Below are 26,824 nucleotides of genomic sequence, written 5' to 3' on the forward strand. Positions count from 1 at the left end.
GAATCAATCAGTTCATAGAAGTCTCTCCCAGTCTTTCTGAAATCATCCTGCTGATTGTTTCATATAGAACAATAATATTCCATAACATTCATTTACCATAATTTATTCAGCTATTCAACTGAGGAGCATCCATTCAATACTTGCCAATACAAAAAAGGGCTGCTACAAATATTCTTGCACATAGGGGTCTTTTCCATTTTTTATGATCTCTTTGGGATACAAGCTTAGCAGAGATACTGCTGACTAAAAGAGTATGCATACCAGTTCCCCTTTCCATACCCTTTTTCCCTCCCCCAGTTACCCAGTGATCCCTATATCCTTTTAATCTTGTCCCACAATTCTACTTCCCTTCACAATACTTTGTGCCCCAGACGTATCACTTATCCTTCCTCTTCCTCAATAAATCTGTTAGTAAAGTGCCCATTGCATTCCCTCTATAATTAATTAACAAATGCCAAGACAGAAATTAGGCATGGACCCACACTTAACATTGTATACCAAGATAAGATCAAAATGGGTCCATGATTTAGGAATAAAGAACGAGATTATAAATAAATTAGAGGTTGAAATTCTCAAAATAAATAAATTAGAGGAACATAGGATAGTTTACCTCTCAGACTTGTGGAGGAGGAAGAAATTTGTGACCAAAGATGAACTAGAGATCATTATTGATCACAAAATAGAAAATTTTGATTATATCAAATTAAAAAGCCTTTGTACAAACAAAATTAATGCAACCAAGATTAGAAGGGAAGCAATAAACTGGGAAAACATTTTCTCAGTTAAAGGTTCTGATAAAGGCCTCATTTCCAATTGACTCTAATTTATAAGAAATCAAGCCATTCTCCAATTGATAAATGGTCAAAGGATATGAACAGATGATGAAATTGAAACTATTTCTAGTCATATGAAAAGGTGCTCCAAATCACTATTGATCAGAGAAATGCAAATTAAGACAACTCTGAGACACCACTACACACCTCTCAGATTGGCTAAGATGACAGGAAAAAATAATGATGAATGTTGGAGGGAATGTGGGAAAACTAGGACACTGATACATTGTTGGTGGAACTGTGAATACGTGCAGCCATTTTGGAGAATGATTTGGAATTATGCTCAAAAAGTTATCAATCTGTACATACCCTTTGATCCAGCAGTGTTTCTACTGGGCTTATACCCCAAAGAGATCTTAAAGGAGGGAAAGGGACCTGTATGTGCCAAAAAGCTTGTGGCAGCCCTGTTTGTGGTGGCTAGAAACTGGAAAATGAATGGATGCCCATCAATTGGAGAATGGTTGGGTAAATTGTGGTATATGAATGTTATGGAATATTATTGTTCTGTAAGAAATGACCAGCAGGATGAATACAGAAAGGCCTGGGGAGACTTATATGAACTGATGCTGAGTAAAATGAGTAGAACCAGGAGATCGTTATATACTTCAACAACGATACTGTATGAGGTTGTATTCTGATGGAAGTGGATCTCTTTGATAAAGAGAAGACCTAACTCAGTTTCAATTGATCAAGGATGGATAGAAGCAGCTACACCCAAAGAAAGAACACTGGGAAACGAATGCATTTTTGTTTTTCTTCCCTTCTAAATTTTTACCTTCTTATTTTTACCTTCTAAATCCAATTCTTCCTGTGCAACAAGAGAACTGTTCAGTTCTGCACACATATATTGTACCGAGAATATACTATGACATTTAGCATGTATAGGACTGCTTGCCATTTGGGGGAGGGGGGGAAGGAGGGAGGGGAAAAGTCAGAACAGAAGTGAGTGCAAGGGATAATGTTGTAAAGAAATTTTTTTCAAAAAATAAAATAAAATAAATTGGAGAAATAAAAACAAAACAAAACAAAAAAAAAATACAAATCCCAAGAAAGACATTTGAAAAAAGAGCTCACATAAAATTTGAAAGTCACTTTTTAACAAAGGACATCTAGAAATTCAAAGTTTTATGCAAATGAATAAAATCTTCAGGTTTTACAGCAAATATTATACAGATTGGGAGAGAGAACTTCTGGGAGGGCTAATGCAGAGGAGGTTTTCTAATGCTTGCCAAATCACACAAATAGTTGATTGTGCCTTCCATTTATATTTAAGACAAGACCTACTCTAGGGCATCTCTTTTTTCTATTGCACTTAGTTGTTCTCCATTTCCTGCACTTTGTATTCATTCTCAGGATTCAGTATCCAATTCTAAAAATTCTAAAGCAATTTTTTAATGTTTCTAAATTCTGACTAACAATTAATTGATTTATATATTCTAGAAATAGTTCATACTTAGAAATCTCTTCTTTTTCTCCAATTTCAGTCTTTTTTGGTAGCTGTTATAGTTTTTTCCTTATTGTGAGAGATTGGGAGGTAGAAAATTAGTTTTTATCTTGAGTCTAAAAACTTGACCTCAAAATTTCACAGACAGGAAAAGAAGCCAACTGTGGACCAATGTAATGATTACATTTAAGGAATATACTGTTACATCATTCTGAAGATGATGCAAACTCCCTGAAATAAAGTTCAGGAGCTATTATGGCTTATATGGGTCTATTTCCAAACCAAAAGTATGTCAGAGATGTCAAGCAATGAATAAGAGCCCTTCAGATTCTTGGTTCTTCCTCTTAATAAAAGAATTAATTGGGGTAACTAGGTAGCACAGTGGATAGAGCACCAGCCCTGAAATCAGGAGGACTTGAGTTCAAATCAGGTCTCAGTCACTTAACACGTCCAAGCTGTATGACCCTGGGCAAGTCACTTAACCCCAATTGCGTTAGGGAAAAAAAAAAAATTAAGCATAGTATGTAGCATCATACCGATGAGAAAACTGAGACCCAGTGAAGTAAGATGATTTTCCCATAGCCATATGGATTGTTGTTGTTCTGTTGTGTTCAATTCTTCACAACCCTATTGGGTTGTGAAGATATCAAAGTGGTTTGCCATTTCCTTCTCTAACTCATGTGATAAATGAGGAAACTGAGGCAAAAAGTATTAAGTGACTTGCCTAGAGTCACCTGGATAGGAAGAGTCTGAGGCCAGATTTAAACTCACGAAGAATTTTCCTGACGCTAACTTCTTCCTAACTCCACTGTGCCACTTAGCTGCCCTTACAAAGCTAAATTTCAAAGTTTAAGTTAGGTTTCTGGCTCTAAATTAAGTGCTTTTCCCTCTATAGGTAGGTTCCTTGTGCTGGAAAATAGTTTAGAGCTGTAAGATTTGTTTCTGAATCTCTCACTTTTATAGGGAGAAATTTAGCAAGTATGATCTTTCCTCATCTTTTTTTTTTTAAATTTTTATTTAATAATTACTTTATATTGACAGAATCCATGCCAGGGTAATTTTTTTTTTACAACATTATCCTTTGCACTCGTTTCTGTTCTAATTTTTTCCCTCCCTCCCTCCACCCCCTCCCCTAGATGGCAAGCAGTCCTTTATATGTTGGATATGTTGCAGTATATCCTAGATACAATATATGTTTGCAGAACCGAACAGTTCTCTTGTTGCATAGGGAGAATTGGATTCAGAAGGTATAAATAACCCGGGAAGAAAAACAAAAATGCAGATAGTTCACATTCGTTTCCCAGTGTTCTTTCTTTGGGTGTAGCTGCTTTTGTCCGTCATTTATCAATTGAAACTCAGTTAGGTCTCTTTGTCAAAGAAATCCACTTCCATCAAAATATGTCCTCATACAATATCGTTGTCGAAGTGTATAATGATCTCCTGGTTCTGCTCATTTCACTTAGCATCAGTTCATGTAAGTCTCGCCAGTCCTCTCTGTATTCATCCTGCTGGTCATTTCTTACAGAACAATAATATTCCATAACATTCATATACCACAATTTACCCAGCCATTCTCCAATTGATGGGCATCCATTCATTTTCCAGTTTCTAGCCATTACAAATAGGGCTGCCACAAACATTTTGGCACATACAGGTCCCTTTCCCTTCTTTAGTATTTCTTTGGGATATAAGCCCAATAGAGACACTGCTGGATCAAAGGGTATGCACAATTTGATAATTTTTTGGGCATAATTCCAGATTGCTCTCCAGAATGGTTGGATTCGTTCACAACTCCACCAACAATGCATCAGTGTCCCAGTTTTCCCGCATCCCCTCCAACATTCATCATTATTTTTTCCTGTCATCTTAGCCAATCTGACAGGTGTGTAGTGGTATCTCAGAGTTGTCTTAATTTGCATTTCTCTGATCAATAATGATTTGGAATACTCTTTCATATGAGTGGTAATAGTTTCAATTTCATCCTCTGAAAATTGTCTGTTCATATCCTTTGACCATTTATCAATTGGAGAATGGCTTGATTTCTTATAAATTTGAGTCAGTTCTCTATATATTTTGGAAATGAGGCCTTTATCAGAACCTTTAACTGTGAAGATGTTTTCCCAGTTTGTTGCTTCCCTTCTAATCTTGTTTGCATTAGTTTTGTTTGTACAAAGGCTTTTTAATTTGATGTAATCAAAATTTTCTATTTTGTGATCAGTAATGGTCTCTAGTTCATCTTTGGTCACAAATTTCTTTCTCCTCCACAAGTCTGAGAGATAAACTATTCTATGTTCCTCTAATTTATTTATAATCTCGTTCTTTATGCCTAGGTCATGGACCCATTTTGATCTTATCTTGGTATATGGTGTTAAGTGTGGGTCCATGCCTAATTTCTGCCATACTAATTTCCAGTTATCCCAGCAGTTTTTATCAAATAATGAATTCTTTTCCCAGAAGTTAGGGGCTTTGGGTTTGTCAAACACTAGATTGCTATAGTTGACTATTCTGTCTTGTGAACCTAACCTTTTCCACTGATCCACTAATCTATTTCTTAGCCAATACCAAATGGTTTTGGTGACTGCTGCTTTATAATATAATTTTAGATCAGGTACAGCTAGGCCACCTTCATTTGATTTTTTTTTTCATTAATTCCCTTGAGATTCTCGACTTTTAATTGTTCCATATGAATTTTGTTGTTATTTTTTCTAGATCATTAAAATATTTTCTTGGAAGTCTGATTGGTATAGCACTAAATAAATAGATTAGTTTAGGGAGTATTGTCATCTTTATTATGTTAGCTCGGCCGATCCAAGAGCACTTAATATTTTTCCAATTATTTAAGTCTGACTTTATTTGTGTGGAGACTTTTTTATCCTCATCTTTTTATAGATCAAATTCATAAGCCCCCAAGATGAAATGATATTCAATCACACAAGCATTATTTAATCATCTGCTACTAGAATTATATTAGGTATTCAGAATACAACAATTTTTTTTTAAAAGCCTTAACCCCAAGAAACTTATATTATATGGGGAAACAATAGTTACATATATACAAGTAAACACAACATAAATACAGTAAATACAAAGCAAAAAAAGGGCTGAGGAGGCACTAGCATCTTGGAAATAGAAGTTTCAAGCTATGGTCTTATATAGGAGAGAGTCTGAAAAAAGCCAGTGATTTTAAGAGGCAGAAGTGGGGTTTGGAGGAGTTTCACCCAAGTATCTCTCTTTCTAGGGATTTCTTCATGAGATCATATTCTCATCATTTCAGATGTTCTTTCATCAGAGCCAGGATGGCAGAATAAGGTAGGAACTCTACTGAACTCTCCCAAATTCACCTCCAAACAACTACTTAAAATGCCTCAAAATGAATTGTGGAGCAGAAGAACCAACAAAAAGGTGGAATGAAACAATTTTCCAGCCTAAGACAATTAGAAGGTTGGAAGGAAAAGTCTGTCTCACTTGAGTAAAAAGGAGCATAACCCAATATAGGTGGTATCTGAGCAAGCCAGAAGTATACCATATCTTAGCAAGTCAGCAAAAGATCCTGATCCCTTGTGTAGGTTAGAGGTAAGGCCTCATGGCTCTAGCACAGCAGGTCAGCTGCCATGCCCCAGGCCCCCAAAACAAGAAGCTTAGGACAGTGACTTCTTCACCTAAGTTCTCCACTAACTTTAAAAATCACTAAATAGGCTGGGGAAATGAGCAAAAAAATAAAATAAAATAAAACAAAAAGAATCCAACCATAGAAAGTTACAGTAGTGACATAAACTCAAAAGAGTCAAAATATCTATATATGAAATTTCAAAGAAAGTTAAATGTGAATTGGTTTTTGATTCCAAAAAGAATCCCTGGAAGAACTCATGAAGGATGTTAAAAATCAAATAAGAAAGAGGGAAGAAATAAAAGATAACAAATTAAAAGCAAGAAAATAATTAGATTAATAAAACTAGAAGTTGGTTTTATGAAAAAAATAAATGTCATTAGTTATTTTGATTCAATAAAGGAAACAAGAATACCAAATTACCAATATCAAAAATTAAAGGGATAAATTTACCATAAAGGAAGAGGAAATTAAAACAATTGTTAGTATCTATTTTCCCCAATGAATATTGATGCATAAATTTAAATGAAACACTAGCAAAGAGATTACAGCAATATATTACAAGGATTATACTTAGTGACCAGGCAGGATTTATATCAGGAATGCAAAGCTGGTTCAGTATTAGGATATCATTATCAGCATAGCATAATTGAACATATCAATAACAAAACCAACAGAAATCATAACATTATCTTGATAGATGCAGAAAAAGCCTCTAACAAAAATATAACACTTATTCCTGTTAAAGACACTAGAGAGCCTAGGAATAAATGAAAAAAAAAATTCCTTAAAATGATAAGAAGTATCTATCTAAAACACCAGGAAACATTATAGATAATGGGGATAAGCTAGAAGAAGCCTTCTCAGTAAAGTAAGAGGTAAAGCAAGGATGCCCATTGTCACCAACATTATTCAATATTGCATTAGAAATGTTAGCTTTAAATAAGAGAAGAAAAACAAATCAAAAGAATTAGAATAAGCAATGAGGAAACAAAAGTATCACTCTTTGCAGATGATGTGATGGTATATCTAGACAACTCTAGCAAATCAACTAAAAAACTACTTGAAATAATTAACAACTTTAACAAAGTTGCAAGATATAAAATAAACCCATATAAATTATTAGCATATATATATTACCAACAAAATTCAGCAGCAAGAAACAGAAATTCCATTTAAAAATAATCAGAAACAATATAAAATACCTAGCAGTCTACTGAAGAGGAAGAAAAAGAGAAGAGGAGGAAGACAAGAGGAGAAAAAGAGGAGAAGAGGTGGAAGAGGAAAAGGAAGAAGGAAGAGAAAGAGAAGGAGGAGGACAAAGGAGAGCTGCTGGGTTGCCTAATTGGCCAGTTCCAGTTGGGCCCCCAGTGGGGCAGCTCTTACTCTCCCTCTTAGAAGTACTTATTTGTTTTTCATTGTGGAAGAGGGCCATGACATGCAAGTGAATTGGATTTAAGTGAGGGAGGGCTGTGCAAGGTCACCTGGCTCACTTTCTCCTCTGGAGCTATCTAGGATAATAAGAAATGCTTACTGTTTAAGGAGAGGAGGAAAGGGGAGAGGAAAGGAGAGAATTTGGAACACAAAATTTAAAGAAATGTTATCTAAAAAAAGGAAGAAAGGAAACAAACCTGGAAAAGGTTGGCTGCATAGTACGAGCTAAAATTGTGAAGTAGTTTTTTCTGTGCCTCCATCTCACTTCTTTCACTGTAACCTTTTCTTCCTTTAATATCTTATCTGTGCTGCTTTCTCAAACACCCCATCATCTGGATCCTCCCTGTACCTTGCCTTCCAGCCCAAAATCAGATTTATCTTATGCTTCATTTCTTGATGATTCTGATTAATTAACTTAACAAAAGGAATCCAAGCTAAAGTGTAATATCATGAGTCACACTATTCCTTCCAAGCATATTCCTCCAAGTTAGATACCTGTATTTGAATTGAGTGCTTTGGGTCTTACTCCAAAGGACCATGTCTGAGAATGCCCTAGGCCTGGGCAGGCCAGTGGATTTGGTCCCGGTCATTCCCAGGGTCAGTCAACCATCCCGGGAGAATAACCTTCTCCTGCATCACTATCAAGATCATCGATGAGGAAAGGGTCAAGCCTGAGAGATTACGTTGGCCTAAATTTGGAGGCAAAGTCCCAAGATTCAAATACAAGCTCTGTCGCTTGCTACTGATGGTCATTAGTCTGAGACTCAGTTTCTCCATTTGTGCAATGTTGAGGTGATGATGATCTCCAGAAATTTTTCCGAGCACTCCCTCTGGTTCCTATACTACTAAATGCTACTTTCTCTCCAGACTAGAGCCCCTTGCTTCCGTGCAACATGAGATGAATGGGGTGGAGGGGAGGTGGAGTGTCGGGAATTGGGGGGTTAATTCCCAGACAGACATCAGCTGACCCCCGATCGCGACGCAAAAAGCACAACTGAAGTTGACTCATCCTTCAGCCCCCCTCCCCTCCTTTTCCCAAAAGGAAGGCTCAGCCCAGTGCTTAGCGAGCCAAATTTGCTGCTAGAGAGGCCGGCTCTCCCGGAGAGGGGCAGCTCCGACCCCTCAAGTCCCTCCCCCTCCCTGAGCCCCAGCCAGTCTCCCGCTGCCGCCGCCCCCAATCCTACAGGCAGTCCCGGGGCAGGCAGGGGAGGCCGCCACGCTCCCAGCCCCGGCCCCTCGGCTCCGCCCGCTGTCCGGCTCCGCCATGGCTCAGCAGATGGAGGTGGGCGGCGGGGACGGCGCAGGGCAAGAAGAGGATGCATTGGGAGAGGAGGAGCAATATGAGGCTTGGTCCGGAATTAAGAATCCGGTGCAGATTCGAGTAGCCATCCAGGCGGCCGAAGAGGAGGGGGACGAAGAGGCCGGGGCCGCGATGGGGGCTTCGGGGAAAGAGAAGACGACGGGGACGCGGCACGCTATCTCAGCCCCGGGTGGGGCAGTGCCAGCGAGGATGAACCTAGCCGCGGGCACAGGTACTAGGGCAAGGAAGGCCTGGAGGGGGGTGGGTGCTCTGGGATGGAGAAAGTGAGGGGAGGGGGCGCTCTGCTCGGGCGACCGCGCGCCGGACTGGACAGGCAGCGAGGGCTCAGACTCTCCCCTCACCAGGTTCCTTCCCTAGACTGGGAGACCCAGCGCTGGGCACCGAGATCGCGCGCTCGCCGGGCAACAAGCACGCAGCAAGCGCCACATCCCGGCCCCTTCCCCGCATTATGGGGGAGGGGACCGCAGAGCTCCGGGGAGCCCAGTGCTCGCTCTATTCGATCCTGTTATTGCAGAGTTTGGGGCTTTTCTTCCGGAAAGCCGCAAGTCAAAACTACTCCATCCCTGCTAATCCCCCTGGCTGGCCTTCGGAGGTGGAGAGTGTAGGGAGCTGTCGATGCCCAGTAAACCAGAGCTGCCAAAAGCTCCGTATCAGTCATTTGGGCTGGGTCAGTCATGCCTATGGAAACGGACACTGATGGACTAGTCCCAGCTGTTACTCACTTGGGCTGTCTGCATCCAAATCCACATTTTTTTTTTTTTTGGCTAATAATTAAGTGCCCCCTCCCCAGCTCCCAATGCTGATAGCATGGTAAAAGACTATTAATTACCCCACTCCCCCATTATACCATTATCTGTGTAATCCAAACTGTCTCCTTTTCTGTGGTGTTTCTCTGGCTCTCTGGCTCTCTCACTCCTCTCCCCCCGTCCCTCTTGTTTACCTCATTTCTCCCTCTATCTCCCTTATTGCCCCCTCTCTGTCTTCCTCACTTGCCCTCTGCCTCCCTGATTTCCCCCTCTATCTCCCTTACTCCCCCTTCTATCTCCCTCTCCTTCTCTGTCTCCCTCATTCTCCCTCTGTCCCCCTCACTCTCCCCTCTCTGTCTTTCTCACCTTCCTTCTTTTTGTCTCTATCTTCTCTCTCCCTCTTTGTGTCCCTCATTTCCCCCTCTGTCTCCTTCACTCCTTCCTCTCTATCTCCCTCCTTCTCCTCTCTCTGTCTCCCTCATTTGTCCCCCATTTCTCCTCCCTCTCTCTGTCTCTGTCTCCCTCACTTGCCCCTTCTCCGTCTCCCTCACTTCCCTTCTCTCTGTCTCCCTGATTCCCTCCTTCTATCTTCCTCTCTTTCTCTCGGTATCCCTCCTTTCCTGTTTCTCTCTCCTCCCTCTCCTTCTTTCTGTCTCCCTCACTCTCCCCTGTCTCTCTCACCGCCCCCCTCACTCCCATCTCTCTCTTTGTCTCTATCTCCTCTCTCCCTCTCTTTATCTCCCTCATTTCTCCCTCTTGTCTTCTTCACTCCTTCCTCTCTATCTCCCTTCTTCCCCTCTGTCTCTCTCTGTTTCTGTCTCTCTGTGTATTTCTGTCTCTCTCTTTCTCAGTATCCTTTCCCCTCTCCCCAGTTGAATGATAAGAGATTCGTAGATTGGTAAGTGGCTGAAAGGTAGATTCACAGAAGTTTTCATTTGTGGTTCTTAGTTCTATTTGCAAAGTTCTGTCACTTGTTGAATTCCCCAAACTGCATACCACTCTATAGTTGAGCATTATATACCAGTCAAGCACATTATCCCTTATAAACTGACTTTACTCATTTTGGTTGTGGGGAAAGAAACATTGCATGGGTTCTAGTCCCAGCTTACCCACTAATTAGCCATATTATCCTTGCAAAATCATTTCCTTTCTCAAAGCCTCAGTTTCTTCATAAAGTGAAGGACTGGAAGGTTTGATGATATTTTAGGTGTCTTCCGTGGATTTTTAGGTTTCTCAAGTCCACTAATCTGGTTCTTAATTCTAGACAATAGCATAAAGCCTAAGAAGTCTTTTTTTTTTTCCCTAAGTCCTCCTGCTCTATACCATAGCTAATATTCATTTAGTACTTGCCATATATGTCCTAGGCATCTGAGTTTTGTGTTCATAATACTGTTTAGCTGGGCTTAGTATTCAGAGTCAAGAGACTATTTTTCCTATGTTTACTCTAGAAGGCTTCTGTGTTTCAACTCCTGAGGGCTGATCATCAGTCAGGGATCATAACTTTGAGGATCTCACAGGCTATCAAATCCAACCAAAGAGTAAAAACAATTCTGTCCAAACGATAGCCACCAAGTGATCTTCAGCATTTTGCTTGAAGACTTTCTACTGTTTCTAAGGCAGTCCGTTCTATTTCTTAATAGCTCAAATTGTTAAGTGTTTTTCTTGTTATCAGCCCAAACTGACCTTGTTCCAACTTCCAACTATTGGTCCTAGTGTTACTCTCTGGGTCCCAGGAGAATGAATTTAATCATTTATTTTTTGTAAGAGAGACTTCTACATGACAGCTCTTGTGCTGTGTCTAAGACTTTTCTTGTGGGAGCTAAACATCTCTGGTTCTTTCAGCAGATCCTCATAATATGAACAGAAGGCCTTTAACAATTTGGTATCCTAAAACATGGCACCCACAGTTGAATGTAGTACAGTAGATATCCAACCAGGACAGGGTATAGTGGGCCTGCTTACCTTCCTAGTGGTGGACATTATGCCCTTCAGTGTTGGCTGGAATGATATTAGAGCCTTCAGCTGCCATGTCACAGTATTCATACAATATCAGAATTGAGTGACCCCCATTAAGAGTCATCCAGGCCGGCTCAGATCTGAAAAAGAATCCTCTCTATCACATACATGACATCCAGTATTTGTTTAAAAACCACCAAGTAGCATTGTAGGAAGAGTGCTAGGTTTGTAAACAGAGGAGCCAAGTCCAAATCCCTATGTTGCTACTTATTGCCAATGTGAACTTGGATAAATCACTTAACCTCTCTGGACTACAATTCTCATATCTATAAAATGAGGAGATTGACTCGAATGATCTCAGAGGTTCCTTCCTGATCAAAGTCTATGATCTCAAAGAGGAAGAACCCATTCCATTTGGATAGCTTAGAAAGTTTTTCCTTACATCAATAGTGATTTAGAGCACCTTTTCACATGACTAGAAATAGTTTCAATTTCTTCATCTGAAAATTGTCTGTTCATATCCTTTGACCATTTATTAATTGGAGAATGGTTTGATTTCTTATAAATTTTAGTCAATTCTCTATGTATTTTACAAATGAGGCCTTTATCAGAACCTTTGAATGTAAAAATGTTTTCCCAATTTATTGCTTCCCTTCTAATCTTTTCTGCATTAATTTTGTTTGTACAAAAGCTTTTTAACTTAATATAATCAAAATTATCTATTTATGATCAATAATGATCTCTAGTTCTTCTTTGGTCACAAATTCCTTCCTCCTCCACAGATCTGAGAGGTAAAATATCCTGTGTTCTTCTAATTTGTTTATAATATCAGTCTTTATGTCTAGACCCATTTCAACCTTATCCTGGTATACAGTGTTAGGTGTGGGTCAATGCCTAGTTTCTGCCATACTAGTTTCCAATTTCCCCAGCAATTTTTGTTAAATAGTGAGTTCTTATCCCAAAAGCTGGGATCTTTGGGTTTGCCAAATAGTAGATTACTATAGTTATTGACTAGTTTGTCCTGTGAACCTGACCTGTTCCACTGATCGATTCTGTTTCTTAACCAGTGCCAAATGGTTTTGATGACCCTGCTTTATAATATAGTTTTAGATCTGGTACAGTTAATTTTTCCTTATATCAAGCCCAAATTTTCCTTTTTGAAACATCCACCCATTACTTCTAGTTCTGCATTCTGCAGGAAAGAGAAAATTTCTAAGTGCTCTTCTACATGATATTCAAGTAATCATGAATCTGTGGCTTCCCTCCACAGTACAGAGTGTAACCTATCCATACCCGCACGCCATCTGTGCAATGCCAGTTCAGATCCTCCCAGATATTTTACATGGGAATGAACTCAGTGTGTTGGAGCCCTTCTTCAGTCTCTCCCAACATCGCAAGGGTTGCTATGGAGCTCTTTGGTTGCCTGCCCATCATGCCTTTCCATACAACTAACTCATCTTAGAGTTCTTATTAGGGGCACTCAATCTAGATTTCTCCATTGCCCATTTTTTAAAACTTGTAAGCCATTGTATTCCTCTTGTCTCACTGCCACATAACGACACTAATAAAATGCTAGTATTAAGAAGATGAGCCTTGACTTTCATAGCAAGGTTGGGGTCAGTTAAAAAGAGTTTTGTAATTTTAATTTCCCCAAAAGCATTCCAGCTAGCTCTTCTCCTTTAATTCAATTGTTGTCCCAACTTCTTATCCAATTTTACTGTCTGCCCAGATATGCATATTGTTGGTTGAACTTAATGGAATATTTATCAAAATCCATATTGAAATCTGAGAAGGAGATTTCCTTCATCCACTTGTCCAAATGGACAGACCCCATTGAGTGATGACAAATATTTTCCAAAAGGTTCTCTAGGATTTTAGGGTTTAATTCAATCAGCACAATGCCATTTATGATGGAAGAGATCCATTGCAAAATTTAGATTGAATAAAGATCTCTTTGAATGATTGTGATTTTAACATGTTTTTTTTAAAATCAGTGATTTGTATAAAGGCATGTATGTGTGGTCTCCTCTGGTGAGTATATACTATATTCACTAAGTGTTTATTATTAGGTCAATGACTGGGGTTATTTCTGTGATTAAATCTTCTAAGGAATTCTGAATGATGTCAATGTATTTTTGGGAAACACCTTGTAAAAGATGCAACTTGTAAGGTAGAATTTGGTCTACAAAATTCAATGCTTTTTATCATCAGTTAACAGGAAGCATAAAGGGATCTTATATGCTTATATATTACTTCTTTCAGTTGATTATGAAATAGTAAAAATGGGACCAATTGTTGAATGTCACTTGCAAAGGCCTGCTTATTCTCTACTAACACTGCTCTGTCATGATGACTTTCATAAATGTTTGTAGAGTATATATTTTTACCATGTTTAACATATATTGGATCGCTTGTCATCTAGGGGATGGGATGAGGGTAAAGGGGGGGAAATTGGAATATAAGGTTTTGCAAGGATCAGTGTTGAAAAATTATTCTTGCATATGTTTTGAAAATAAAAAGCTTCAATTAAAAAAGAAAACTATAGGGTAATAAAAAATAAAAAAATAAATTTGTGTAGAGAAGGGAAAGCAGATACAATGATTAGTGCTATTGATGCTCTATCTAATTTTTTAAAATATTAATACGATTCTTCCACACCGTTGGCATCTTCTCCTTTAGGTATCTTGTATATTAGACCCTCAATACTCTCCCAATTTCATACAATAGCCCTTCAATATAATTGAAAGCAATTATTATGTCTGCACTAAGTCTTATTATGTTTTCAAAGCTAAACATCCCCACTTCCTTCTACTGCTTCTCATAATAGTAACATAAGGCTCTTCATCATCCCGTTTCCCTGTTGTCTGTTTGCTTTCCAGCTTATTAATATTCTTCTTAAAATATAGAACCATAAGCTAAATCCAATGCAAATTGATGTGGCCAGACCAGTGTAGAATTTTTTTTATTATTTTTATTCTGAACTTAAACAACAAATGATGATGATGATGATAGTGATGGTGATGATAATGATAAACTAGCATTTAAATCACAATTTAAGAGTTACAGACTCTTTTCAAATATTAGTGGATATTTCTGTATGCATAGAGAATAGAAAAAAGAAAATTGTACGTGAAACTATAGATCTCTGTTGTGTACAACTTGCTAGGACCAGGATATACTTCATTCATCCTGTCACCTCTGAAAAAAATACCATTCCTAGTTTTGCTTAGAACTCGGAGTCAGACTCAGTTTCTTATTTTCTTACCCATTCCACCTCCCTGTAGCCGATCAGTGGCCAAGTCCTGTTGACTCTGACGGGTAATGTTTCTCCTTTAGGTCCCCCTCTTACCTTTGACAAACACTTGTCACCTCATATCTGGACCATTACAACAGCTTGCTGATAGGTCTTCCTGCCCCAAGTCTCACCCACTACAATCTGTTCTCTACTGAGTTATCCAAAGGATCTGCCTAGAGTACAGACCTGATTAGGTTAGTCACCTCTCCTTATTTACTCAACCACCTCTTATCACCTTCCTGATGGGCTCTGAAAGCCCTTCCTATCCAAGTCTTTCTATCTTTCCAGTCTTCCTGCACCATATTTCTCTCCACCTTCGCTACCGTCTAGTGACAATGGCCTCCTTGCTGTTCTTTACTCAAGACACTCCATTTTCCAGTTTCCCACATTTTCCCTGCTTTCCCAAACACCTAGAAGACTCTTTCTCTTCATCCCCATCTCCTAGCTGGCTTCCTTCAAGTCTCAGCTAATATCCCATCTTCTACAAGAAGTCTTTCTCCATCCTCTTCCACATTAGTGCCTTCCTTCCCAATTTTCTCCAATGTACCCGGTATATATCTCTTGTTTGTACATAATTGCCTGTTGTTGCCATCATTAGACTCCTTATCAGTAAGAATTCTCTTTTGACTTTTTGGTATCCCCGTCATTTAGCACTATGTCTGGTACAGCTAGAGAAACACACACAATAGAAACAAGAGAATACATTCTTCCTCACCCCATTCACTGCTTGACTTCTAACTTTGTACTATCTAAGAGGCAGGGTAGCTAGTCTTCAAAGAAAGAGATTATTTTTCTAATGGAAGGGTCTAATTTTTTATTTTTTTGAATTATGGATTCCCCTTTAAATAGTGGTAAAGCCAATGGACCCCTTCTCAGAAAAAAAAAAATTAAATATATAAAATAAAACATATAGGATTACAAAGAAAACAAATGACATTGAAATAATCATTTTTTTTCCTATTCAAGTTTACAGATTCCTCTTAAAAACCACTTTACAATTCCAGGTTAAGAACCCTATTTCTAATACAGAGTGTCTTGACTTGCCAAGAATACTCTGCTGGGTAGAAGCCTTTTTAATGTCTCAACACTCAGCAAAGCTTTGTAAGGGGTTGGGGGAAATTGATGTGCAGTTTCTGGGACTGACAAGATTTAGCTGTGGCTATAGAAAACAACTTCTCATTATGTCTGTGCAGATTTTATCACCAGCAGAAGCTAAATCCCTTTGGCACCAGAGCTGCTTCTTCAGATAAGCCTTGGTTCCTGGTTTTCTCTACCTGTTCACCTTTACCCTCAGTTCCTTAGACTTCCACCTAGTGGGCTCTTCTCCTTTCTAGTGCCCAGTGTTATTCATTAGGCAGTTCTCTGAAATGTTTCCTGCTATATATATGTTGGCACTTGGATTAAAGTTGACCCCAAGAGCCCCTGTAGAACAGAAGCTGACAAAAACTCAGTGGGAAAAAATCCAAACCATTAGAAGGTATGGCCAAAAAGGCAATCCACCATGATTCAGCTCTGAAGGACCCTTGCAGATGAGCAATATTCAGAATTTTATTAACCATCCTGTTCCATTCTTCTCTCAAAGATACTTGTCTTTTACACTACAAATAAATGACACATGGCTTTTTATCACTATGACATTGCAGGGGAAGACATATACCATAGATTTATTATTCTCATATATTATCTGAGAGTTTTTTAAACCAACCTGTTATTAATAATAAACTTTCCTGATAACAACAACTGTAACTTTCATTTGTACAATACTTTGTAGTGTAGTATTTACATAGAGTATTTCACTTGATAGATCTCATTTAAACCCTATAAAACATTGTCCTTTGGGTCATCTATAATTTGTGATTCTTTACAAATTTTAATATTTCATTATTTGTAGCCATATGCAATATTTCCTTAAATGTTCAATAAGTGCATGCTTTATTATAGAATCTTCAAGATTGCCTGATATAGAATAAGCTCACTAAATCTGTGGTTTCTCTGATCCTCTTTGGAAATCCTTATAAGAGGAAGAATTTCATTTTCTACTTTCCAGTTCTTTAATAAATGTTCATTTAAGTAGCAGGTTGCACATTTTGATAAACAATTACACAATTTCATCTTTAACATCCTGTAAAATCTTTGGATGGCTGCTTTCCAATTTTTGTAAGTTATCTTTATCCCTGTGATTTATCCCTATCTAGTTGGGTTTTTTCCCCCACCAGGTGCAGACACCCTATGCTTTTATGATAGTTAGATCTGGTGTATAGAATCAGAGAGTTGAAAGGGTCCTTTGAGGCCATCTAATCTAACTTCTCATCCAGAGTTGAATCTTTTTTTCTATTGTATCTCTGCCAACTGTTCATCTAGCCCCTAATTGAATACCTCCATGGTTGGGATACATCCAGCTATCTATTCCATCCCTTCAGACTCTCTATTTTAAAGGGGAATCTGAGAGTGGAATCTTTCTAATTTAACTTGCAAAGAACAAGATATAAATTGAATGTGGTCTGTTTAGCATCAGCTTTTCATTCCTTGCTCACATTTTGCATTGAGATCATTGTGCTGATTCTTGAGCTGGCTTCCTCCCTTTGATACACATAAAGAACACCATATTTTGATTTAGGTAGTGGTCTCCAGTTCTTTTTTAGGACTACTTCCTTTTAAGTTTATATCTGACTCATCACACCTCTGGAACTTCCCTTTCTACTACTACAATGCTGAGGAGAGATAAATCCTTCCCACCCTTGCCACCCTCTCCACAAGGTACAAGGATAAAAGTGTGCAGGGAATTTGTTCATCAAAGCTCACTGTTTATACTCTATTAGAGCAGGTCACCAGTTTTTAAATTTTCACCAAATTTATCTCCACCAAGGGGCAAAATACCATTGTCTCTACCAATCCTTAACCACAGTTCCCAAGTTTTTTTTTTTTATCTATTGCACTCATTTTTTTTTTTTTTTGGTATTTCCAATAAGGTGATTTAAAATAGTTTTCAGACTCCCTATGGGTTAATGACTTAAAATTCTTCTTATTATTTTCATCCTTCTATCAGCATCCACATTTTGTCAAAAATTTATTTGCCAAAATTAAATTGCAAAAGGAATAATTAATTTATATGCATGTGAATACACATATATATTGTTTGTAAAAAATAATTTTTGTTATTTAAATCATGCCCGACTCTTTATGACCCCATTTGGGGTTTTCTTGGCAGAGATAATTTAGTAGTTTGCCATGTCCTTCTCCAGCTTATTTTACACATGAGGAAACTGAGGTAAATGAGATTAATGACAGGGTCATACAGCGAGTAAGTATTTGAGGCTGAATTTGAAATCTCTCTGATTCCAAGATTAGCCTTTTATCCACTGTACTACCTAGCTGTCCCTTGTTCCATTTTATACCCTGTATAACCTTTGTTAGGAAGTGAATAGTATATTCTTAGATGGAGGGATTTTTGAGCATTAGATTGAAACATAGTTAGGAACCAGCTTTGAAGTAGTTCTTTTGTGAAGTCACATTCAAGATGTGAATCCCTTTTTAAAAAAAGAAAACTTTAGCACATCACCCTCACTGTGGAATCCCTCTTTCTCCTGTGATCAATTACAGAATGGTTATTAGCATGATAAATTAAGTATTTCTTATTGGTTTTAGTGGCACAACTACAAGTGGAGGGGAGAATGATGGTTCTGACCAGGACCAGGACTGGAAGCCTCCAAGCTACGAGTTAATCTTGAAGCTGGTTGATCAGATTGAGTTTTATTTCTCGGATGAAAACCTAGAAAAAGATGCCTTCCTGCTCAAACATGTTAGAAGGAACAAGCAGGGATATGTGAGTGTTAAGTTACTCACATCTTTCAAGAAGGTAAGACTAAATTTGAAGTTATTTCAATGCATTCAAGGGAAATTAACTTATTTTTCTGATTGATAATTCTCTTTAAACATTTTTAAAATTGTGAATTAGAAAATCATCAACAATATTTTCATATACAAAGAAAGTCAGAAAAGAGGATTGTGTATAAAACTGTGAGTGTATTACATAAAATATATGTGTCTGTTCATACACATATCAACCTATTTAATAGCAAGCATTTGTATAGTGCTTTAAACTCTTCTAAGTGCTTTACCAATTTTCTCATGTTATCCTCACCTGAGTGGCAAAAGCTATTATTATTTCCATTTTACAGATTAGGGAGCTAAGATAAATAGAGGTTAAATGACTCCCTGGAGTCACACATCTAGGAAATATCTGAACTCAACATGTACCTTTAGGTCTAACACTATCCTGCTTGTCTATATCCATTTATGAATTCCCTTCTTCCATTTGTGTATTTTTAAAAGTTTCATTGATCCTTTTATCTTTTGGGGGGGCATAGCTGTCCCTACCTCCCAGTTCTTCCTATTTTATTCATATTCCACCCCCCAAAATAAAAGCCCTCTTTTATAGTCAAACAAAACAAATATCTACTACGTCAGATCAATAATTTCTGTCTCCTTTTGCTAAGAATGAAGAGGAGGATATGAGCTTAAATAATAGGAGAAGAGATTTAGATTAGATACTATGAAATAGTCTGAGATTGGAACTATAGATGATTATAAAAGTAATAAAGTTATAGTTACAGAAGTTTTAATATAAAAAGAATATAAAAGTGTCACTTTGGTCACAGAATCACTCTAATGCACTTGGACATCAGGAATAAAACTGTGTGATAGCACAGACTAGCAGGCTTCAGGGGAGCCCCAATAGTTCTTGGGTTCTGTGAAATTCAAAATTTTAAACTGATAGTTTCCATCTGTAATCTGAGGTTAAGAGGTAGCAAAAAGTAGCCTGAGAGTTGTTTAATTGCGTTTCCCAACTATATAAGACCTCTTTTGGGATTTTCTTGGCAAAGATACAGAAAGCGGTTTGTCAGTTCATTTGACAGATGAGGAAACTGAGACAAATAGGATTAAGGATTAGGATCAGACAGGATCTGAAGCTGGATTTGAACTCAGGAAAATGAGTCTTTGAGACTTCAGACCCAGTGCACTATGGCACCCTGGCTACCAGCCCGTTTGAGAAGTTTCTTGGCTTATAGACCATAGATTTAAAGTTTAGAAGCCACTTAGTGCAACCTCCTTATTTTACCGATGAGTAGTTAAGGCCTAGAAAAGTTGGCTGACCTCACTACAGTGGAGTCAAGGTACAGCATGTCCAACTGGAGCTGATCTGACTGATCAGAAGACTCTTTCACAGCTGTGTCAGGCACAAATAGTCCACATGAATATTTGGAGTAGAAATGTCTCTAAATGTGTGGATCTCATATTCACCTAGAAAGGCTAAATGCCTTGTCTGAGATCATGCAGACAATAGCTGAGTCAATATTCAAGTCAGAACCTCTGACTCTGCCATACTCCCTTTAGATCTCTTAAGGTGGAACTGTAGTTGAAATGGCTTTTTCTGATTGCAGTATATCAAGGAGGGAGAGGGAACACCCCCAATGAGTGCTTCTGTTTTGTAGTCTTGGGGTGGAGGTGGAAGAAGAGGATCTCTATGCATTTCAGTCTGTCGAGAGAAAATGTGAAAATACCTCCTTGTTCCTCAGTATTTCCCAGCCAAAAAGGAAGCAGGCTTCAAAGCTTGATGAGTTGCAAAACTGGAAGATCCTTTCCAAAGCATCAAGTTATCTTGTACACTTTGGCAGACTTTCATACCATTCAAATGCAGAAAACCCCAAAACAAAGCATTTTCTCTGTAACAGTTTTCTTCAAAAAGTCCAGTTCCTTTGTCCTATTTCATATTTCTAAGATCCAATTTGAGGCATTCTCCTGATCTCACTTGAAATGTTGTAAGGAAACCCCAGAGAGCTCTTGAAATAAGTGTAGCAATAGGGAGCCGTGGAGGAACCCTTAAGTACAGAGGAATATCAAATTGCAGATGGTATAAGCCTCTTCTGGGAGGCCTTCTTTTTTCTGTTTTGAACATTAAAATCTCTGAGTTTTAGTATTTCTTTACTTACCATCTTTATTTATAACTTGTGATGAAGTATGATACCCACCTCCTGACAAAGAAGTGATGCACCCATTGTGCAGATTAAAACATGATTATTTTGGACATGACCAATGTGAGAATTTGTTCTGCTTGACTATACATATTTGTTTTAAAAAACTTTTGTTTTTCTTCTTTTCTTTTTTTTTTAGCAATTTTAATAATACTACATATATTTAAGGATAATAGATCTAAGAGAGAATGGAAAATAATACCTAGGACAGATTTACCAGTGACTAATAAAAAGCAAATCTAACAGTAATAACAACCATAGTCTCTTCCTTAAGATGAAATAAGTGTAAAGAGTGTAAGGAAGTTGTTGGAATATGTTGCTCTAAAACCCACAGAACTTCTTTTTAATGGGACCTTGGTTGATTAATGGTATACATGGCTTATTCTTTTTTAGGTGGGAAGGAAGAAAAAAAAATTTATAAGCCAAAACAATCTAAATTAAAAAATAATATCCTTAGTTATTGAAGTATTTTTGTTTTTGTTCATTTTCAGCTATATCCAATACTTTGTAACTTTTTTTTTGACAAATACATTAGAGTTGTTTGTCTTTTCCTTCTCCATTTTACAAGTGAGTAAACTGAAGCGAACACGGTTAAGTGATTTGCTTTTGAACCCCAGGAAGATGAGTCTTCCTTACATAGATCTAATCGGTATAGATTGATGATTCTGAAGAAGTTAAATAAGACCCTTTCAAATTTGCCTTTTCCAGGTAAAACACCTTACTCGCGACTGGAGAACCACAGCCTATGCCTTGAAGTATTCAGAGACTCTGGAGTTGAATGAGGATCATCGGAAGGTGAGGAGGATTACACCCGTTCCTTTCTTTCCTGTTGAAAACCAGCCCAGTAGGATGCTGCTGGTCTATGACCTCCACCTGTTCCCCAAGCCATGGGCTCTGGCAGTGCTTCAGGAGAATGGAAGGCTGCAGGAGAAGGTCATGGAACACCTTCTTAAGATCTTCGGAACGTTCGGAGTCATCTCTTCTGTACGGATTCTCAAGCCGGGGAAAGAGTTGCCTCCAGACATCCGGAAGTTCAGCAGCCGGTACAGTCAAGTCGGGACTCAGGTGTGTGCCATTGTGGAGTTCGAAGAGGTGGACGCTGCCATCAGGGCCCACGAGTCCATGAGCTTGGGATCCCCCAGCAAGGGCAGCATCAAAGTCGTGCTCATCGGCATGAAAGCCCCCAAGAAGAAAGCGCCGAGGGACAAGAGCCAGGAGGAGGAGCCCGCCCCGAGCGCCCACCACCACAAGACCCTGAATAAGAGGGTGGAAGAGCTCCAGTACCTGGGGGATGAGTCTTCGGCCAACAGCTCCTCCGACCCCGAGAGTAACCCCGCTTCCCCCATGCTGGAGAGGCGCTACATGGCGGCCAGCAAGCTCAGCCCTTCCCTCTACCACAACCATCACCTGAGTCCAAACGCCTCCCCCCGCTCTAGTCCCTGGAGCAGCCCTCTGCTGCCGCGGAAAGGAGTGTCCAAGAAGTCTCCCCTGGCCGAGGAGGCCGCGCTGAACGCCAGCGCCAGCCCCGACTTCGTTCCCAAGGGGATGGATTACTCCTCGGACAGCAGCGTCACCCCCTCCAGCAGCCCCTGGGTGCAGAGGCGGCGCCTGGCCCAGCTGGGGACGCAGGAGAAAAGTCCGGCCGCCAGCCCTCTGCTCTCCCGCAAAGTCCAGAATGCAGACGGCTCGCCCGTGGGCGTGCTGAGGCTGCCCAGAGGCCCTGACAACACCAAGGGATTTCATGGGGGCTATGAAAGGAAAAGGGGCTTTGTCTAAGCACATGTCCGCCGGCACTACCAGCTCCATAGAAAACCATCTTTATTTTCCTGGGTCTGACAAAACCGCTGGAATGGTCAAGGGCCGTCTCAAGGACGAGTTTCGATGTTTTGTACTGGTGTCGATTTCTTAATTTATATATTTGTATTGGCAGGCAACTACATTTTAAAGACTATCTCCTAGTTCCAAATAACCATTAATCCCAGCATGGGCACTTTGATGATGTCCTAGATATGTAAACATAATGGTACTAAACAGGAATGGGAGAGAGTCTTTAGGAAAGATTGAATAGATACTATTTTTCTGCTCTTATTATTTTTTTTCAAATAAAACTCCTTTGAGATGAGGTATGTGGAGAGATTGTGCTACCATTTAGAATCCTCAGAAGCTAGTGTGGGAGTTGCCCAAAGATCAGAAGTTTTTAATGACAACCTAGTTGACTGATAATATACATAGTTTACTCTCATAGTCAGTGAACATTTATTAAGTACCCCCTGTGTGTCAGGCCCTGTGCCATCAAAACAGAAAATATCTATCTCCTCTTATGAGTGAATTAAAAATAATCGGCTCTAAGGTCCCAGACTTATCTTGGCCCATTGAGATGATGAACTGATAAATCATTTGGAATTAATGAATTGGCTATCTAGTCCTAATGGAAAAGGAGGACTAAATAGAATCATTGATTCAAAAACCTGGCCAGTGGGTCACAGTGAAACAGTTCAGCTTTCCCATGTTTCTTCCCCAGTTTTGCTGAATCACAAGGAAACAAAAGCAGTGATTTTTATTACATAGGCTTCCATTACACAAATGAAGCTTATTTGACAGATTTTTTTTTTTCATTTTCCCCAGCAGGAGAGATTGTGTGGAAGTAATGAATTATTGTATGTTTTCTGTACTGTTTTGGCCACCGGGATAAAATGGTTGGAGTCCAGTACTACAAATCCATTCAAAAGTAGATTTTAGATTTCTTTAATATATCTTCTATTTTCAAGGGGACAGAAGGGAAAAGTTTCTTTCACAACCATGTCCCTGAATTCACTGCCCCCTTGCTCCTACAGTCTCATTGACTTCTCCAATCAACCATTGATTCCTCATGTTCCTGCATTGTATACACATACTCTCTCTCTCTCTCTCTCTCTCTCTCTCTCTCTCTCTCTCTCTCTCTCTCTCTCTCTCTTTTAGAACATAAGTGGATATTACTACAAGAAACTTCAAGGTGAAAGTTTTTAGAGTTAATATTTGCTGTGGTGTCAGATTACCTGCACAGTATAACATCCAGTTATTCTGTATTAAGTAGTCTCCTCCAGGTGTAGCTTGCTGGCCATTTACTTGTTAAAATCCTTGGATTCTTTCCAGCCTATGACAAAATTTTCCTTTTGGACTTTTCCCAAAGCTAGGCAAGCTGGATCTTATGTCTTAGAAACTTTGTGCCATCCTTTCCTTATTCTTCTTTTCCCTTTCCCCATACTGTTTACACCCTACTCTTCCCCTTTTGTAATGACACTTGTCCTTGCTTCCACACAATAAACTCAAAATGTCCAGGTCACCTTGCCAGTCAATCTGCTCTTTCCTAAACTCTGGCTAAACCCTCAGCTATGGCATGGCTTCACTGTTTATTAGCATAGCAAACCCTTCCCAAAAAGCTTGGCTGGGAAACCCAGCTTAGGGTGTTTTTACAGATGTTTTGTTGATTTTAATGAAAGCCAGATCCCACTTCACTCTCCAACATGAAACTCTGACCTGACACAGGATTTACCAAAGGCTAATCTTCAGGAAAACAGCTTGGAACACCAAATCCCTTTCCTATACGTAAGCTCACCGTACTAATTATTCCACCACCTAAAGGTGTGACTGCGGCAAAGGGGCCTTGAGTTGATCTGTATAGTACAAGGGTCAAAAATATGAGATCTATTTTTTTAAGCTATGCTATTAATTATTTGAGCATTTTTGTATGTAAGCATTTTCCAAAATATGAATTAGGTCTTCCTTATATTTTTATAGATATCAATATATATTTTTAATTGAAGCTTTTTTTATTTTCAAAACATATGCAAAGATAATTTTTCACCATTGACCCTTGCAAAATCTTGTGTTCCAATTTCCCCTTTCTCCCTCCATCCCCCCCCCAAAGGTGGCAAGTAATCCAATATATGTTAAACATTCTTATTTTTGAGCTGCTAATTTAGAAAACAATAATACAATTTTATAGGAAAGTTTGTAGAGAAGGTCTGCATGATATAGATCTAATCTTATAGAATCATGGACCTAGAACTGAAAGTAAACACTCCCCTCATTTTACAGTGAAGGAAATTTGAGATGCAGGAAGGTGAAATAATCTGTTCATAGTCACACAAGGGTTAAATGTCGGTCTTGATTTGAAAAGGTCTTCTAACCAAAAGGGTAGCTAAATAATAGTGGATAGAGCACTGGCCTGGAGTCTGGAAAACCTGAGTTCTAACATGACCTCAAACACTTGCTAGCTGTGAAAACCTTGGCAAGACATTTAATTCTCATTTGCCTCAGTTCTTCATCTCTAAAATGGGGGACACACTGGAGAAAGAAATAGCAAACCATTCCATTATCTTTGCTAAGAAAACTTCAGACAAGTCTCTTGGGTTACAAAAAATCGGTTACAATTAAACAAAAAGAACAATGGCCTCTAACTATGAAGCACTTTCCACTTTACCACTCAAGAATGACTTAAAGTCAAAAGATGTGATTTAAATCCAGCTTTTGACACTGCTGGATGTGTCCCAGGAAACTCTGTGAGCCTTGTCTACTAATGTAAAGATGAGTTCTAATCTGCTTTAACAGAATGTCTCTACTGGAAAAATTATAGATGCTTGACATATTGACATTTGGGAGGATGCTGGAACCAGCTTATAACAATTCCTGAGTGCCAACTATTAAATTTTCATTGAGCATTTATACCTCAGAAATTGGCAAACACTACAAATCAGGTTTCATTTATTATTTTGTTGATTGTCTTGACTTAAGAAGATAATAGTGAAAATATTCATAATCCAGATTAAATTTTAAAATTGTTATATATACTTTTCTAGAGAACCAGCTGTTAAATATGTATCTGTATATACAGTTATATCTACTTTTGGTAGCACAGTGCATAAAATTTTGGGCCTAAAATCAGGAAAACTCATCTTTGTGAGTTCAAATCTAGCTTCAGATATTTACTAGCTAAATGACCTTGAATATGTCATTTAACCTCAGTTTCCTCCTCTGTCAAATGAACTAGAGAAAGAAATGGCTAACCACTCCAAAACCTTTGCCAAGAAAATCCTAAATGAAGAATAGGACATCTTAACAACAATAGCATGTTTCAAACTTTAATTAATTTATTTTTAAAGAGGCAAAACCATGTAGATAGTGATCACATGTAAAAGAAATCAAAGGAATAATAACAACAAGGACTTTTATTCTCATTAGAAAGAGTTAATTCCTAATGTAACCACAGTTAATGTCTTTTGATTCTGGTTAATGTGAAATTTGAACATCAGTTTTCCCTATGCTTGATCAACCCTGATTAAGTTCATCTCTGAGATACCATATTGCTAATGTTATAAAACCAAACCTTGTATCCTGAAGCAATGGCTATGACCTTGAAGTCTTTGTCCTTAAATTCCCAAAGTACATATTCTATAGAACTTTGTTCTGCAAAGAATATAAACCCTTCCAAGACAGGACCAGACCACAAGCCTTCTGCTCCTCAGTTCCCACAATATCAGAAAAGGAGAGAATGAAAACTAGTAGGTCCACAGGCATAGTAAAGGAAATCAGTAGTAGCTCATGGGGGACAATGTGGTAGAGAGTGCGAGATAGCACCGGGTTTTGTATTAGGACCTTTGATTCAAATTCCAACTCTGCTGCTAATTTGTAATAAGTTACTCTATTATCTCTGGGCTTTAGTTTTCTTGTCTACAAAATATGAAAGTGGATTAGATAGCTTGTAGTCCCCCTCCCAATTTTGAATCTGTGACTGTTAGAATCCCAAGGTTCTACCCCAATGTTATTTAATAATTTATAATACTCTGTCTATTAATATTTATTTTTCTTACTTCTAAGTAGATAGGATCTGCCTCAAAATATCATTCCAGCTATAGTAAACAAAATATATGACCTTAATATACCTTATTTAAAGATGCAATATCTGTTGTTGTTATGAGAGTTTTAGTGTCCCATGGGAAGCAATGGAAGACTGAGGCATACAAGTTCCCTGGCCAGCCATTAATTTCACTACTGCGGTTGTAGTTGTTTCAATCACATCACACAAATCAGTCACGAAGATGGGGTTCAGTCCAACCATGATTCATTTCCTTATTCTAGTATTCATTCTTTATGACATAATCTCTTTGAGCCTTATTT

The 26,824-nt window shown here is 38.5% G+C and overlaps 1 protein-coding gene across 1 annotated transcript; it reads left to right on the top strand.

Annotated features, from left to right (window-relative positions):
• The first annotated feature begins 8,346 nt into the window (after positions 1–8,346).
• LARP6 (La ribonucleoprotein 6, translational regulator) lies at positions 8,347–23,030 on the top strand. Its single transcript, XM_051980759.1, is given in 4 exon segments — positions 8,347–8,748; positions 8,751–8,850; positions 18,282–18,492; positions 21,377–23,030. Coding segments are annotated over 4 exon segments (1,545 nt in total). The 5' UTR covers positions 8,347–8,582; the 3' UTR covers positions 22,445–23,030.
• The last annotated feature ends 3,794 nt before the right edge of the window (positions 23,031–26,824 follow it).

The sequence above is a fragment of the Antechinus flavipes genome, chromosome 2, assembly GCF_016432865.1.
Source record: "Antechinus flavipes isolate AdamAnt ecotype Samford, QLD, Australia chromosome 2, AdamAnt_v2, whole genome shotgun sequence".
Classification (NCBI taxonomy): Eukaryota; Metazoa; Chordata; class Mammalia; order Dasyuromorphia; family Dasyuridae; genus Antechinus; species Antechinus flavipes.